At 33.1% G+C, this 18,432-nt stretch overlaps 1 protein-coding gene across 1 annotated transcript; it reads right to left on the bottom strand.

The window, feature by feature from the left end:
* Positions 1-1,906: 1,906 nt before the first annotated feature.
* Positions 1,907-3,890, bottom strand: LOC114313055 (putative WRKY transcription factor 48). Its single transcript, XM_028259385.2, has 3 exons — positions 3,074-3,890; positions 2,693-2,833; positions 1,907-2,569 (listed from the first exon to the last, which is right to left on the bottom strand). The coding sequence occupies exons 1-3, from the start codon at positions 3,469-3,471 to the stop codon at positions 2,173-2,175; spliced, it is 936 nt and encodes a 311-aa protein (XP_028115186.1). The 5' UTR covers positions 3,472-3,890; the 3' UTR covers positions 1,907-2,172.
* Positions 3,891-18,432: the final 14,542 nt, after the last annotated feature.

The raw sequence follows: 18,432 nt of genomic DNA, 5'->3' as shown, positions 1-18,432 counted from the left end.
CCCGATCTTTGTTCTCAGTAATGCTTAAAGGGTTGGCCACAGTTCATCTAGTTCATAAAAAGAATATTCACCTCTTGCTTGGAAGAAACATAAGTGGTATTTATATGTTTCATGTTCACACATCATACTAGCAAAGTAGAATAAACAAAAGTTAATTTGTGTTCATACTAAATAATGTAGGAAGTTACTATTTCTCAAAATTCCCAAAATTTTCTTCTTGATTAACTTCAAGATTACGTGTCAAGAAAGGTTAGATGTATACAAGTAGAGAGCAAACTTATGGTTGTGCTAAGGCTCGGAATGCAAGTTCTAAATTTGTATCTTTCATAATCTACATCAATTGAATCAATCCTAAAGCATGAGGCAGAACCCAACACTTTATTAGTAGGCCAAGCTTGAAGTTCCCAACCTCCAGCCACTGACGTACCACAAAAAAAAAGAAGCTAGAACTTCTGTTTTTGTAAACACTACGGGAGGAAGCACAAGATTTAATCTCCTTTTCCCAGCAGTGAAAACTATTCTCATCTCTCTCTCTCTCTCTCTCTCTCTCTCTTTGAGATCTTGGATTCAAGTCTTGCCATCTCATTATCTCTGTCATTGTGCACTTTGTTCTGTCTATCTTTGTGCATGGTTTTAGGTTTGTTTGTCTGCATGGGTGAGATGGGATCGATTGCACATGAGGAAAGTATTAGCTTCATATACACTATTCCACCTGTTTTCTATCAACATATATAATTGGTGATCTAAAACACACTTTCTCTCTAAAAAATGAACACAAAAACATCACTACAAATATGCAAATACTTTGTTCACTTTGCCATCTTACTAATGCAAAAAAAAAAAAAAAAAAAAAAAAAATTCAGGAAAATCATCTTTCACAGAAGTTTAATATGTCAAATGCTAGGAATATAGGCATTACTCATATGCATATACCTAAATGGGGACTAGTACATAATCATAGCTGTTTTGTGTGATCTGCCGAGGATGGGATAAAGTAAGAAATTGTACAAATCCAATGGCCTTTCATCTAATGCTCTTTCCTTATAGTTTTGGGTAGGAATCATGTATTGCCATAAGTAGCATTGCATTCAATTGAATTTAACATTCATAGCAAAGAGTGTGTCATATGGACAAGGACCTTCCAACTCCAATAGGTATGGTAACTAATACAAGCAATTTGTGAAGCAACCATATCTTCTCCAAAATCTCACACGATCTTTTGTACTTTATTTTGCCATATGTAGTATGTACACACCACTAGTCGACATATATTGAGTCTGGTTGGTGCAGTTATTTGCAAGCTAAAATTAATAATAAAAAATAAAACTAAAATATTCCTTTTGTAATAAAAAAAGTGTATCATATCATTCAATACAAAATTTTAAATAAAATCTTTTATTATAAGTATCTCTTTTATAAGTTAAACCAAACAAAGGTATTGGCCTCAACTTTTAGCTTCCAATGCTCAAAAGTAAGTGTAAAGGGAATTCATGAGTACATTGATGAGAGAGTTGGAGAATTAAAATGTAGAAAAAATGTCATTCTCCTTCTATTTGGGTGAGAAACTAATTCTTGCCTATTGCACCATATCCCATATTTGTAGCGGTGTTCATAAAACCGATGGAACCAGAATGATCAAGCTCCATTTTTAGGGTTTCTTAGTGTGAATAAGGTAAAGGATCAAGTTCCCAAGTTTATTCTTGCCTCCACTTCCTATAATCAGGTCATGATTCATAAGGTTCCCACAAAACCCAAAAAAAAAAAAAAAACGAAACTGAAAAAAGGGTCTCAGTGTCTCACCAACTTTCCCAATAGTGTAGAAACCCTAACCCTAAATACAGCTCTGAGCAATATATACTCTTCACAATTAATGCACTTTTAACCAACCAAAGAAGAACAAGAAGAATAATAATAATAAGGGAGATATTCATATGACACAACTAAACGAAAAAAGAGAATATACAAATCCCCAAAATGTCCATAGCTATAAAAGATCTCTAAATACAAAGAATAACAAAAGGAACCCATGGATTAAACTAGCTATTATCCTCCATTTTACAGTGATAATCAGTCTATGTAATGGTGAAGAAGTGGGGTTCTTATCTAAAGATAACCCTCAACCTCAAGACCAGTCAGTAAGAGAATTACATACCAATAACGGGCAACTTTTTTCTACTCGGGTTTTGCCTCCTTTCGCACCTGCGAAGGCAGGATATCCTGAAGAAGTCCATCGTCTCTGAGCAAAGACGATGACAGTGAGGGGTAAAACTGTCTTTCTTGAAAAAATGTTGGAAATGGGGAATTAGTAGCATTGGTAAAGCCCAGAGAAGGGATTGAGTTATGGAAATAGGGTTGGAATTGAGGTTGTGGAATAACAAAAGAGGAAGTACCACCAATGCCACCGAAACCGGAGGAGTCCGGCATAACTCCAATACTGCCACGTGGTGCCACCGGGCACGGATGCGTGTGCGTGCCCTCGTAGGTCGTGACGACGATCGACTGATCATCAGAAGACCGCTCCACTCGCTTTTTCACACCACATCCTGCGGTGGTGCAACGGTAGTAGCTCCTGTGAGAAATCATTGCATGACCCACAAAAAGATTTAGCAAGAAAATTAAATTATAGTCTCACAGTAATTTCCGTCATGATCATCAAAAGGGGACCAGATTGAAATTTTTGATGTAAACATACCTTGGAAAAGGGCTATTTTTCACAGCCTTTTGGCCGTACTTCCTCCATCTATACCCATCATCCAAGTGATCAGCCTCACTCTTTGTCATGAACGCAAATCTCGGCTCTCTGGGCCTTTTTGGGGTTTTTTTGGGTTTCAACCTTAAACCCACAAAAAGAAAAACAAAAATTTAGAAACAAATCTAAACCAAAAATATCAAATCCATACTTAGATTCTGCAGAACAGATAACCCATTAACCAAATCTTCTTATCCCTTCAATGGCTTTTGTTAAAAAATTCTTTTTTCTTTAAAGTTTCATCCAAAACTAGTAATACTATATTACATATATGCACTAGACTAAACAATATAATATAAAAGAAAGAAAAAGCAAGTCTTTTACTGTTTCTTGGCCTTCTTTTGATTCTGCTCATCTTCTTCTTCCACCGTTGTTTTGTTCTGCTCATCATTTGCAGCTTCGTTCGACGACGAAGAGATTGACAGAGAATTGGGGGTCGCCGGAGTATTCACCACCTCGGACGCCGGAGAAGGAATCACCGGAGTTTGGAACAAATCGAATAAAGAAGGATTGTCATCTTGGATACCCAACAAGTGTATGAAGCCTAAAGAAGAGCCCTTATCACCATCACATGGCATGTCGAAGATTCCCGGGAAACCGTAAGAAGTAGTAGTAGTAGTATTCGCCGGAAACGGACCAGAAAATGTCGAATTCGGCATCGAATTTTCGGTCTTTAGCTCTCCTCTCTTTTCCATGAATTGATCACTCACAACAACAAGCATAGATTCTTCATTTCATTTCAAGCTCCTTCAAGTGCAGTTTCTGTAACCAAAAAGAAGTGTGGAGAGAGAAACGAGAGAGAGAGAGAGAGAGAGAGAGAGTGTGTTTGGTTTTTTGGGGGGTCTTTGTTGTTTTTAGGGTGTTTTTGGAGGACAGGTTGGCTAAAGGAGGGATTTCCACATAGGGGGTGGTGACCGGCAGCTGGCGGTGGACAGGGTGTACGGAAGAGTGTCGGAGAGGGGGGCTGGTGGCAATAAATGAATGAAGGACCGCCGAGTGGTCCGGCGAAATAGTTGACGCTATCTTACGCGGATTGTTAACTGGCAACCGGCTCTCTGTGTGTGTGTGTGGACGGGTTTCCGGTTACACGTGGGCTGGAAAAATAAAAAGTGGCTCGTCTGCACTGCATCTGCATGTGGATGTGAATCCAAATTCCAAATCCCTTTCTTTATTTTTTTTTGGTTGAAAAAAAATTAAAAATTTAAAAAGTTATTTAAAAAATTAAAAAGTTATCATTATTCACTAAAAGTAAAAAATTATGACTGCACAATTTTTAATTTTAATTTTTTTTACACATTAATATATACAATTTTTTAATACACATTTTTTCATAAAAAGTCAAAAAATTAATCTAAACATTGATATTTTTTTCCTTAATTTTTTAATCTAAACAGATAAAAAATACATTTATTTAGAATATCCCAAACAACCCCTTAATAGAAAAACCTTTATTGGGTTACATGAATGTCTCTCAACTTAATGAATTGAGTGAATATTAAATACAACAATGATATTATATAATATAATTATTATTATTTTTAAAAAATTTCATGTTGTATCAATAAAAATTATATAGTTGAGTTAATAGTGGATAAATATTGCTGCCTACATAGAGCATTTATTTAAAAAAATTAAAATATAATTTAGATTTTTTTAACGTGTAAATCCGTTGAATTATGTATACTCAATTTTATTTATTTAATCTCATTTGTGGTGTCACTATTGTACTTAACGTTTGTTATCCCCTTTCATCTTTATGTGTGTATATATATATATATATTATTTTCATGTATTTTTTTTGGGATAAAAATCTATTGTCTTAGGGTTAATTTGAAAAAATAGTTAAAAGTTAATTTTTGACTTTTAACTTATTTTGGATCATAGTACTTCTTTATTTTTTTTACATATTTTAAAAAATAAATAAATAAAAAAAAGTCAATTTTTAACTAACTTTTCAAAACAATCCTTAGGGTTCGTTTGGGAAGTGGGTTAGCTTTTTAGCTTTTTGAATTTTTGGTTATGTTAGTTTGGGGCTAAAAAGTCTCATTTGGAAAAAGTTTTTTGATTTTTTGTGAGAGAAAAATTGTAACGATTATGGATTAGATGTGATATTTTGTCTTATTGAATTAAAAAATTTATTTTATTTTCTTGTGGCTAAAATAATCCAAAACTCAACCCAATCCCTCTTCCTACACGAAATCCTAATGTTTCAAGTCTCTATTTATAATATAGTCAAGTCAAAGAGACTTATCCTATGATAGATTTTAAAAACAAAAAAGAAAAGGATTGAGGATAAGTAATTTTATTTATTTATTAGTTTGGCTCTTGCATTTTTCATGAATTTTCATCTAACACTTTCTTTGTTTAAAAATGATAGAAATTCTAAAAAACTTATTAAAAATTTTGTCAAATGTCTCACATGAATGTGAGACCCACACCCGTACGAGACATTTAATAAAATTCTTAAAATCTCTAAGATTACCCTTGCTTGTTGGATTACCATAATCAAATCAATCAAACTAGTTTTATGTGCACTAACTATGTGGAGTAATGATGTTGTAATCAAGAAGGAGAGATGTATAAAGTGCCTCATTTATTAGATGTTTGGTAAAGTATGAGACTTTTTTCCGTTTAGGTGTATATTTGGATGGAATGGGACTAGGTCCCTCACCTTTGTAGGGCTAGTTGCATGGTCCAAATCCAAAACCATCGTACGCTTGTTTTGGTAGGTGGGAAAAAAATTATTTTTTAATTTTTAACTTATTTTAAATAACAATATCTCTCTATTTATACATATATATATATATATATTTAAAAAATAAAATATAATCAAAAATTAATTTTTAATTTACTTTCTAAAACAATCCGTAATAATACTTATATTTGAGATAATTTCCTAACAAGAATGATCCAATACTTTTCAATCACTAGGGATCGGCCCTACATTGTTCAAATGCAAGAATTACATACTTTTATTTGTGGTGTGTTTAATATGTTTTCATTTTCCCTATCTTTTCAAATCTCCATATTTAGAACAAGTAAAAAAAGAAAAAAAAAAAGTGGGAATGGAGAAGCCATGCCAATGCAAACTTATGCATGCAAAACAAAGTTAAACATGAAATAGAGAACTTACTATCAATAGGATGTTAATTCCAAAAAAAATTTGAGAAATAAGACATACATCGACTAGTTTATTGATACAATCCCGTTAGGTAACTTGAATTCACTAAGGCTCAAATGGTTTGATGTGCCAAAACGACTTTTTTATTTTTTTATTTTCTTTTCTTCTTCCTTTCCATAACTCAGAGGAGAGAAGGAAGAAAGAAGAAGAACAAAGAAGAGGAGATGAGAGGAGAGAGAGAGAGCAGAGAGGAGAGGAAAGCTAACAAATCAAACCCCAAAATATGGGAAAGGAAAGCTATGGAAGAGGAAAAATGGGTTTTATTGATTGAATCTCTCTGGGCAAAAATAAAACCCAAAAATCAAAAATCAAAACCAATTAGACAAATCAAACCCAAAAATCAAATCCACAAAATCAAAACTAGAGAAATTCAAATCAAAATCAAAAATCAAAACAAAAAATCAAGCCCATAAATCAAAACCAAAAATCAAACCCACCGCCATAAACCAAATGAAGTCGTTTGGTGGCCGCTGAAACTGATGATGGAGCTCGCCTTGCCTCGTCGTGGACTTCGATAGTGATCTGTGTGTATACACAGCCCATCGCCATCACCGTTGCTCTGTGTGTATATACAGATCTGTTCCCCTCTCTTCTTTTCGTCTTCTTCTCTCTTTCTCCCTTTTCTCTCTCTCTTTCTTCTTTGGCCTCTCTGTTTCAGAGAGAAAAGAGAGGGAAAAAAAAGGGCCAAAACGACGTCGTTTTGGATTTTAAGCCACTCAAGTCTCCAATTTTTCTAACTATGAAGCAATTTTCTTATTGATAATTTTGTTATAGAGGAATTTTTTGGGAAACTGGTAAAAAGCCAGCTTCTAACTTTTTATTCATTTTGGGTCACATTACCTCTCACATAACTTACTCATAAAAAGACAAAATAAGCTAAAAAAATAAAAAAAATTAACTTTTTACTAATTTTCCAAAACACCTCAGAATGATGTGATTGTTTGTGTTTTTGAATATTATGTCAAAATACCCACTATTATAATTTATAAATTTTAAAATATTATTAATGAATCTTTAAAACAAAAATTCTATTTATAAATCATTTTTTATTAATATTACACACTATGTGAATTTTGTTTTTCATTTTATTTTATTTATTTATAGATTGGGTGAATTTTGTTAAAAGCGGTAGTTTATGACTTCAATACTATGCTAAACAAACATTTGAATAAAAAGCCATGTGATCCCAAATGTTTCTCTACATATAATATATTTTTTTTCTTAAACCACAATAAAATATAAAATTAAAATTAGGTAGGGTCAAGTTTTTTTATTTATTTTTTATCCCGCCTAAACAAACATTACCTAGGGAGGGATATATATGTAAGATGCATGGATGATTTTTGAATCACAACCGTCCATCAAAGCTATAGTTTGGTTGCAGCTAGCCAGTTAGCATAGAGGAAAATTATAAAATAAAAACCGTGTCGTTTAAGATTAAGCGTGTGGAAGAAGTTTCCGGCACGTGTGGTCGGGAAATATGAGGAAAATGTCGAGGAGACGATGACACAATATCCCTGTCACCAACTCATCAGCATCATATCATTCGGTAAACTTCTTCCGCAACAAGCCTACACCGTCAACGACACTCCCACTCGCTATCCCCATTCATCTTTCGTATACCGTTTTATTTTATTTATTTATTTAAGTAATAATAATAATAATAATAATAATAATAATAATAATAATAATATATATTTTTTAAAACATTAGCCCAACTTTCATTAACTTTTTAATCTTTTGATTATTTTTTAATTTTTTATTATGAAAATATTTTTACAGTTTCCCTCATGCAATTCCTTCGTCCAACGATTAATTACTGAGCTTTAAGACTTGAGATTAGTCTTCACCTCTCCTAATGGAGAACAAAACTTTTTTCCATATCATTATTTTTCATATTACTCCATACTTCATTTTGTGGTCTCATTCTGGACGTATAATAATGATTTGAATTGTTCATCTCGTAAATCTCGCAATAATTGATGAATAAATGAACATATTATATTTTATTTTATAAATATATGGTCTAAGTTTAGACTTACAATTGTTATCCATTTTAAAAAAAATAAAATGTAATTAACCAACTGGTAATCATGCATTTCTTTCCTAATCACAAGCACAAACTGCTAAATTCTAGCTTTTCTTTTCTTTTCTGGTTCTATTATATTGCTTTTATTTTAGGCTCTTAATCTACATGCGTCATGGTTGTGCTTTGTGGCTAAAAATCTAGCTAGATGGCAACATCAGTCGGTGGCAGATTTTCCTTCTGATAAAGTTACTATTGGTTTTAATAGTTGTTGATGTAAAAAAATAAAAAATATAACACAAAATAATAAATATTATATATATATATATATATATTAAAAATTACTTATGTGTTATGTTATAATTATAACTTTAAAATCTAATCTATAAAGCTCTTTTTTTTGTTGATAAAAAAATAAAATAAATTCACTTTAAAAATCTAAAGCAACACATACTTTAAAAATATAATATGTGCCATATTGTTGAGTAAGAAAATTTATTTATGTAGGGTATAACATTACTTTTGAAAAAAAAAATATTAAATTAAATTTCAATTTAAAAAAATCACCAAATCAATATGTCCATACAATTTGAGCAATTAAGTACACACGTTCCTAAAGTCCTGGTGAAAGTTGGATGTGATATGTACTCTATTATGACTGCGTAAAAAATGATGTATAAGTTGATTGCCACGTTGTAGTCAGCCGAAGTGGTTGATTGAGATTGAATTTATAGCTAACCACTTCGATTGATTTCAATATGGTAATTGGTATTGTGGAGAGATAAAAATATTGATTCAAAGAGCAGACATGTTAGCCCGAAATTCAAAATTCAAGTTCCGCCTAGCAAATTGAATCAAGAAAGGCCCAAATCATTAATGGATCCGATGAAAGAGGGGACAATATCACGTGATTGAAACCTGAGTAAAATTGCCTTCTAAAAAGAGATATGCAGAAAGCAGGAATGTCTTTAGATTCATTCATAATCAACGGTAAAGATCACAATCGTCAGAAATAAGTGTATAGATCTGGACCATACAAACGAAATAACCATCCGATGAACCCCGATCGGACGGATGAGGCAATTGGTAGGCTGTCTCTTAAAAGCCTGGCATAATCTGAGATGCACACAACAAGGTAATCTAACGGCAAAGGATCAAAGCAATCTAGTTACTTGCCTGAACAAAGTCTGGAAATAACCAGAACCCTTAGATGAAGATGCCAATCCAATGATCCACGTTAGGACAATAACACTATAAAAGGAAAAGTAAGGGAAAGCAAATGGCAAGCAAGAAAAAATAGAAAATCTATCTCCATAAATAAATATTATATGGCAAATCACATTTCTAACTTGATCATCGGAGGATCTTTCTAACCAAATCTGGTCGAGAGCGATCACTGACCAATTGGTTTTTCTAAAAAAAAGGTCATCTGATCTCGCATATCCTTCTACCCAACACAGGTATGAGTAATAATATTGTTGATTATCTCAAGACTTTACCTATCCAAAGAGTAATATCATATATATAAATGATTTTTTTACAAATTATTATGATCATAGATATAAGAAGAATGTCAAAAACTCATAATTTAAATCATTAAATTCACTTAAAATGGTATACTCGTTTTTTTTTTTTTTTTTTTTCAAATATAAAATATATGAACTGTCCAGTGTAGTTTAGTCTCCATAAAATTGATCAAATATTTGCTCAACAAAGTCCTTTCATCATTTAATTTATTTATTTTTCAAGTTCTGAGCCCAATTGATATATTAATAAGAAAAGTCTACAAGTGATAAAATTTTTTAAATTGACTAGGTGAAGTCAAATTTATGGTAAAATTGAAAAAGCTTACAATAATTAATTATGTCGGTTAAGGTGTCGGTCCAAAACAGAGATTAATATGTGGAATAGTAGCAATGACTTGTGAATGTTGTAGTAGTCAAGCTTACATTCTACCTAATAAAAGGGAAGTTGTTTTCTCTCTTGCTCCTTTGATTCTTTCAAATGCCATTAAACTAAGGTTACTTCATGTCCCTACAACAAATTTATTTGGTAAATCAATGACATATTATTTTACTAAATTAAAGTTTTACCTAACAGTTGACTGTGATTTACTTACCTGATAAGTTTGGGAAGCACTAGACTGACCTAATGTGTTTTGTTTTAGTCTATGATTCGAGAACTTGCTAAAAAGGTTAGTTTTTTGGCTTTTTAAATTTTTTTATACAAAAAAGACACAAAAAGTCAGTTTTTTTTTACACAAAAAAGCTACCAAAACATCAAAACAAAAAAAATCAAAAAATCAACTTTTTTACCAACTTCCCAAAATACCACAAAAGAAAAGTTATTACTTGTGAGCATGCCCTTCAACCTCGACCGCAATATGTTGGGGAATAAACTTCAAGTATCAATCACAAATAAAAATATACATATTTATATCGTACAATAAAGTTGTCTATATCTATAGCTCACACCAATTCCACCAAGCTGAAAGAAGAAAATAATACAATCCAATTTGAACAATTTTTCAATCAGCTCCAAAATATTTTTCAATATTTAAAAGCAATTGACCGCGGTCCCAATCAGCCGTTGTATCCAGCTATATTTTGGTTGATATTATATAAAGTAGGATGAAGAAACAAAAGGGTCAAAATTCAATACTTTGAACATTTGTTTGCACAATTACACAAAATACATATAGAAACAGATGTAAAATAATTCCATGCATCTGAGATCATATCCAATAGATGCATGATGTTACAATATGCAGCCTATAATGTATGCCTGTGTATAAATATATACAAAATACCCATATAAATGTTGTTGGTGTGTTGTTAGGATAGGGTGGTCCTCATGTACCCCCTTTGTTTGCGTATGGTCTCATTCGGTTAAACTCTGCACATGATGGTACAGTACAACTGCACATGCATAATGTAAGGAAAATCTAATTTGAAATGAACCATCTTAGCCTCTTGGCTAGCCATACTATCTATCAAGACCTTTTCTTGGATATCTATTTCTTTCATGTTGTGTAGAGTCCATCTTAGAGATAGTAATTACGTAACCATGAACTGAGTATAATCATGATTCTATCCTATGTTATCCCCAATTTTCCTTGGGTATAGGTTGTGCTGACCCTGTTCCTTGGGTAGCCAGGGTGGTTGTTCTTCATTTGTTGTCGCTGCTTTGTTATTTTTGTGGTTGGTTGCTCACCAACTTGGGGTACTAGCAAATGATAAGATGCGTATTCTGGTGTCAGCATAGTTGGGATGATGTTGCGTGCTGTGATACTTTTTGTACTTGCCTATCTTTATTGATGTTATTTGGACAATCTTCACTGTATTTAAATAGATTAATTCTGTTTGTGTATTTAACAACAAACAGAATACAAAAAAAATAAAAGAAGGAGAGAAATAAGATTGATTACAAAAATCAACCTAGAAATAAAAAATAAAATAAAATAAATAAAAATAGATTTTATTTTGTTACAAAAACAAAATTAAAATCTGATTTAAATAAACAAATAAAATAGAAAAATAAATTAAACAGCTTATTTGATTAATTTATTCGAATAATAATCTGATCAAGTCCAGTGTTCGACACTGTGTCCTTAAGACAGATTCGTCATCTCCACGGTACTTTCAGAATATGGACGTCTATCTCCCAAGATGAAATGATCAACAACAAATAAATGTAGCACTACAATTTATTTGTTCAACGAACATACTTAGTGTCTACACTCTTTTAGACAGGAAAAATAATAGAATAAATACAGCAAAATGTAGAGATAAAATTGCAGCGAGGATGGACGAAAATTGTGAATGAATCATCAAATGAGGGCTGGTCTATTTATAGATGTAGTGGCACCCTTTTAATTTGAATTGAATAAGGTAGCATACCTGTTTGAACAGGTACTGAACCTGTTGGGTTTGAATTGGTACTGATTGAGTTCAAATTTGAACAGAGAAAAACCGAATAACACAGATTTGAATCTGTCTGGGTTATTTGAATTTAAACAGAGTCAAATCTATTCGGGTGGGAGAAAATCGGGCCCAATTTTGAATTTAAATTTCGAAAATCAAATTGGACAAATTAGAATTTAATTTTAGAAAAAATAAAATTCAAATGTTTTTGGCTCAAAAAGATTAGTATTGGGCCGAACATGCCCAGCCCAACCACACACCACGCACTCGCGCCCGAGCCCTACTCAGCCCAGCCCGACCGGATGACAGCGAGCGTGTGGTGATTTTTGAGTCTAATAGATCTAGTCCATTTTGCCTATAACCTCTCTCTTCTACAAACTTGGGGTGTCCTTTGGGGCCCTCCCTAAGTTATAATTCCAAGCTATAGAAACCCATCCAAAACTTCTCACCAAACCAATGTGGGACATGCCTTATTCAAACCTTTAAGGATTTTCCACCAAAACTCAATTTTCATGGAGCACACTTTGGCTTCAATTTCCCATTCACTCAATAATGGTTTTGAGCAACAAAATATACCACGTGAATCACAACGCGACATAGAACGCGTTACCACTTTGACCCGCGAAAATCGACGCTCGGGTCCCACCTAAAAATTAGACCAAAGTTAGGAAAAAATTCTGTTTTTACGAAGAATTTTCCCACAATTTCTAACAATCCCCCACATGAATGGAATTTGATGACAACGGAAATGCAATAATATGTAGAATTTGTCGAAAGAGTATAAGTCGAAAATATCTTGCATCAGGATAGGTAGCTTTCGGCCTTGAACCTTCCCTAGTGATAACTTATCGGACTTACTAGCTAACCAATAGACGCGATGCCTTGAATTGTTCAGCCGTTTGTGTAAGCCAAGACAATAGATTTCACACAAAATATCTTCTAACACATCGTGGTTCTCACTGTTGTGTTCATCTTGGCCTTGAACGCTCCTGGTTTTCATAAGTGTTTTTAGAGAATTTAGTCTCTTTCATTCTCATAGAACCAGCCCCAGTTCGACACTCATAGGTGATTCTTATTGTGAGTATCTACTTATACTCGTCTTGATTTTATGCCTTAATCAAGATATAAGTAATCATTAAAAACAAAGCTTATCTTTATACCCCTGCATATAACATATGTTGTAGATATCACTTTCGCCACAGGAATGGGTAGGGAAATTTTAATCCCTTGGTGATTTCTGGTGAGCCACACATAACTTAGTGGTCCCTTTGAACTCAGTTCTTGGGATCTCCAGTCATATAAGTAGGATTACCATTATGATTGCTCTTATGTAATAGGCTTTAATCCCATCCCCTTCGATAAACTATACACAAGCTCTTTTGTCAAACATTTTGTTAACGAATCCGCAATATTCTCTTTAGATTTTATATAATCTATTGAGATTATTCCATTTGACAACAATTGCCTTACAGTATTATGTCCACGACGAATATGTCGTGACTTACCGTTATACATATGATTCTGTACTCAGCCTATTGCAGATTGACTATCACAATGAATGCAAATAGCTGGCACATGTTTTGGCCACATTGGAATGCCTTCTAAGAAGTGACGAAGTCATTCTGCTTCTTCTCCTGCTTTGTCTAAAGCAATGAACTCGAATTCTATTGTGGATCGCGCAATGCATGTTTGTTTCGCGGATTTCCAAGAAACAGCAACGCCTCCCAGAGTAAAGACATATCTAATTGTAGATTTTGAATCTTTAGTATCTGATATCCAATTTGCATCACAATAAATACTGCTGAATATCGAGTAAAGTTCAAACTATGATCACGGGTAAATCTTAGATATCTAAGAACCCGAATGATCACTTTCCAATGATTTTTTTCGGGGTTACTAGTGTACCTACTCAATTTACTGACTGCATAATCTATGTCAGGACGAGTACAATTCATTAGGTACATTACGCTTCCAATGATTTGGGAGTATTTTAACTGAGACACCGCATCACCTTTATTTTTCGATAAATAAAGACTGATGTCTACAGGTGTTCTAACTATATTCATATCATCCATGATAAACTTACCAAGAATTTTCTCAATATAATGTGATTGAGATAATGTATATCCATTAGATATTTTAGTAATTTTCATTCCTATTATAACATCTGCGACCCCCATATTTTTCATATCAAATCTTTTGTTAAGCATTTGCTTAGTTGATTTGATCATGTTTTGATTGCTTCCAATGATAAGCATGTTACCCACATAAAGACAAACTATGACATATCCTTGGTCAGTGTTTTTAACATAGACGCATTTGTCACATTCGTTTATCTTAAACCCATTAGTAAACATTGCATGATCAAATTTTTCATGCCATTTCTTAGCTGCTTGTTTTAATTCATAAAGAGATTTTATAAGCCGACAAACTTTCTTTTCTTGCCCTGACACTACAAACCCTTCGGGTTGCTCCATATAGGTCTCTTCATTTAGATCACCATTTAAGAAAGCTGTCTTAACATCTATTTGATGTATTTCTAAATTAAACAATGCTGCTATAGCAATAAGCATGCGAATGGATGTTATTCTTGTCACAAGGGAATATATGTCAAAATAATCCAGACCTTCCTTTTGTCTGTAACCTTTTACTACAAGTCTTGCTTTATACTTTTCAATTGAACCATCTGCTTTCATTTTTCTCTTGAATATCCACTTATATCCAAGAGGTTTAGAACCAGGTGGAAGATCCACCAATTCCCAAGTATGATTTTGCATAATGGATTCAATTTCATTATTAACAGTCTCTTTCCACAAAGGTGCTTCAGGACCTGTCATTGCTTCCTTAAAACTTTGAGGTTCATTTTCTAACAAGTATGTCAGAAAATCTGGACCAAAGGATTTTGATGTTCTCACTCTCTTACTTCGTCTTGGTTCATCATCAGTTAAATCCTGTTGGTCGAGACCATCACTAGTCTCTTGTGTTTGATTGTCATTAGTCTCTTGACTTTGTGTACAATCATAAGTTCTTTTCTGTGAACTTAATTCCTGTCATTTCTTGTAAGGAAAGACATGTTCAAAAACATAGCATTCCTTGACTTTATAATAGTGTTCACATTTATATTAGGTATTTCTGATTTATAAGTCAGAAATCGATATGCACTACTATTTTGAGCATAACCAATAAACACACAATCTACTGTTTTTGGTCCAATCTTAGTCTTTTTAGGAACATGAACTTTAACTTTTGCTAAATACCCCCACACTTTTAAGTATTTGTAGGAATGTGGTTAACCTTTCCACAATTCATAAGGAGTGCTGTTCGTTTTCTTTTTGGGTATTCTGTTAAGAACATAATTAGCAGACAAAATTGCTTCCCCCCACAAGTTCTGTGGTAAGCCTAAACTTAGTAACATGACATTCATCATTTCTTTTAGGGTTCTATTCTTTATTTCCGCAATTCCATTTTGCTGAGGAGAATAGGGTGTTGTAGTTTGGTGAATAATGCCATGTTGTGCACAAAATTCATTTAATGGTGCATCATATTCACCACCCCTATCACTTATAACCATTTTAATGGTTTTACCAAGTTGATTTTCAACTTCAGTTTTGTAGAGTTTAAACATTTCTAAGACTTCATCTTTGCTTCTAAGTAAGTATACATAACAATATCTTGTGCAATCATCGATAAATGTTATGAAATACTGTTTGCCTCCTCTAGTTTGAACAAATTTAATATCACATACATCTGTATGAATTAATTCTAGAGGTTTGGATTTCCTTTCAACTGATTTAAATGGAGCCTTAGTTAGTTTCGCTCCTACACAAATTTCACATTTATGATTAGGATTAATTTCAAACTTTGGTATATAATCTAAACTAATTAATCTACGCAAAGTATCAAAATTCACATGTCCTAATCTACCATGCCATAAATTTGACTCAAGAATATAAGCAAAAAAATGTGTTATTCTTATTCATAGCAACTTTTGGTATAACTGTCATTACATTTAATTTGAAGAGACCATCACTCATGTATCCGTTACCAACATACATACCACTATTTGATAATACAAATTTATCAAACTCAAATACAAGCCTAAAACCATTTTTACTTAACAAAGAGTCAGAAACCAAATTCTTCTGAATGTCAGGTACATGTAGTACGTTGTTGAGGGTCAGTTCTTTTCCTGATGTCATCTTCAAGATCACCTTTCCTTGTCCAGCCACAGTAGAAGTAGAAGAATTTTCCATGAAAAGTTGTTCACCATTTGCAGTCTCATTGTAGGTAGTGAACATCTTCTTGTCCGCATATATGTGACGAGTTACTTCAGTGTCAACCCACCACTCTTTGGGATTTCCAACCAAGTTAGCCTCAGACACCACAGCAGTGAGGTTGATGTCATTTACCCCGTCAAAGATGTATTCTAATTCTGTCACATTGGCTTGATTAGTGGTCTTCTTACTTGTACTTCCACGATCCTTCTTAGGGCGGCGGCAGTCAGAAACTCGATGTTCAGTTTTGCCACAGTTATAGCATTTTCCTTTGAACTTCTTGTTGCCATTGTTATCGCATTGTTTAGGACCATCTCCAATAAACTTCCTCTTTTTGTTATGTGGTTTGTGAACTTGTTTAACCACATTAGCCTTGGACTCAATGGAATTTTTTCCATTCCTCTTTTCAGTCTTATGGTTATCTTCCTCAATTCTCAGTCTTACAATAAGTTCATCTATGGTCATCTCTTTGCATTTATGTTTTAAATTTTTTTTGAAATCTTTCCAAGCCGGTGGTAACTTTTCTACTAAAGCATCGACTTGGAAAGACTCGCTCAAAGACATACCCTCAGAATGAACATCATGTAAAATTAATTGAAAACTTTGAACTTGAGAAATTACCGTTTGGGAGTCTACCATAACGAAGTCCAGAAATTTACCGACAGCAATTTTCTTCGTGCCGACATTCTCTCTCTTGTATTTCTTCTCCAAAGAATCCCACAATTCTTTTGCTGTTTTCAGAAGGCTGTAAACATTATACAGCATGTTGTCAAGGCCATTGAGGATGTAGTTTCTGCATAGGAAATCTGAATGTTTCCAAGCATCTACAGTGGCAATAACTTGCCGATCACTTTCACCCTCTTTAAGTGCTGGAGCCTTTTCACGGAGAAATCGGGCCAAATTTAGAGTTGTAAGATAGAACAACATCTTCTGCTGCCATCTCTTAAATTCAGTATCGTTAAATTTTTTCGATTTTTCTCCATGATTTATTGGTACTTGAACATGGTTCTGGATAGGGACTGGTGTTGGTGTAACAGTTGGAGTACCACTTCCAGTTGCAGTTTTAGTTGCAGTAGCCATGAAATCTGATTACAAAAATCAGAAAAACAAACCACAAATTAATTTCTAGTTACTAAAATCAGAAAATAAATTATAATACAAAATAATTTTATTTTCCTTGTTACTAAAACCAAAAAATAAAATACTACAATAATTTTCTGTAACACCAAATAATATTATGCAATTGTTAATGACACCAGTATATTACTACTAGTTGTCAAAGAAAATAGACAGTATATTATTATTATCTGTCAAATAGTTTATAAATACTATTTATATTTTCCAACCAGAATATTACTTTGAAAACACAAAAAATTAAATACAATGAAGACACCAAATATAGACTGTTTTATTTTGTTATAAAAATAAAATTAAAATCTGATTTAGATAAACAAATAAAATAGAAAAATAAATTAAACAACTTACTTGATTAATTTCTTCGAATAATAATCTGATCAAGTCCAGTGTTCGACACTGTGTCCTTAAGACAGATTTGTCCTCTCCATGGTGCTTTTAGAATATGGACGTCTATCTCCCAGGATGAAATGATCAACAACAAATAAATACAGTACTACAATTTATTTGTTCAACGAACACACTTGGTGTATACACTCTTTTAGATAGAAAAAATAATAGAATAAATGCAGTAAAATGCAGAGATGAAATTGCAGCAAGGATGGACGAAAATTGTGAATGAATCATCAAATGAGGGCTGGTCTATTTATAGATGTAGTGGCACCCTTTTAATTTGAATTGAACAAGGTAGCATACCTGTTTGAACAGGTACTGAACCTGTTGGGTTTAAATTGTTACTGATTGAGTTCAAATTTGAACAGATAAAAATCGAATAACACATATTTGAATCTTTCCGGGTTATTTGAATTTAAATAGATTCAAATCTGTTCGGGTGGGAGAAAACCAAACCCAATTTTGAATTTAAATTTCGAAAATCAAATTGGACAAATTATAATTTAATTTTAGAAAAAATAAAATTCAAATGTTTTTGACCCAAAAAGATTAGTGTTGGGCCGAACAAGCCCAATCTAACCACACACTAGAGCCCAAGCCCAGCCGGACGGCAGTGTGCGTGTGATGATTTTTGGATCCAATGGATCTAGCCCATTTTGCCCATAACCTCTCCCTTCTACAAACTTGGGATGCCCTTTAGGACCCTCCCCAAGTTATAATTCCAAGCTATATAAACCCATCCAAAACTTCCC

Source organism: Camellia sinensis, chromosome 6, assembly GCF_055761805.1.
Source record: "Camellia sinensis isolate YWXY chromosome 6, ASM5576180v1, whole genome shotgun sequence".
NCBI classification, from domain to species: domain Eukaryota; kingdom Viridiplantae; phylum Streptophyta; class Magnoliopsida; order Ericales; family Theaceae; genus Camellia; species Camellia sinensis.
This window is presented reverse-complemented; position numbering and strand designations above follow the sequence as displayed.

What these genes read in the sequence shown, in the direction of transcription:
- LOC114313055 (XM_028259385.2), bottom strand. Translation starts at nt 3,471, where the DNA reads ATGCTTGTTGTTGTGAGTGATCAATTCATGGAAAAGAGAGGAGAGCTA. An exon ending in CAAAAGAAGGCCAAGAAACA is followed by an intron (nt 2,834 to 3,073) that starts GTAAAAGACTTG and finishes TGTGGGTTTAAG; the next exon opens with GTTGAAACCCAAAAAAACCC. An exon ending in AAAAATAGCCCTTTTCCAAG is followed by an intron (nt 2,570 to 2,692) that starts GTATGTTTACAT and finishes GATTTCTCACAG; the next exon opens with GAGCTACTACCGTTGCACCA.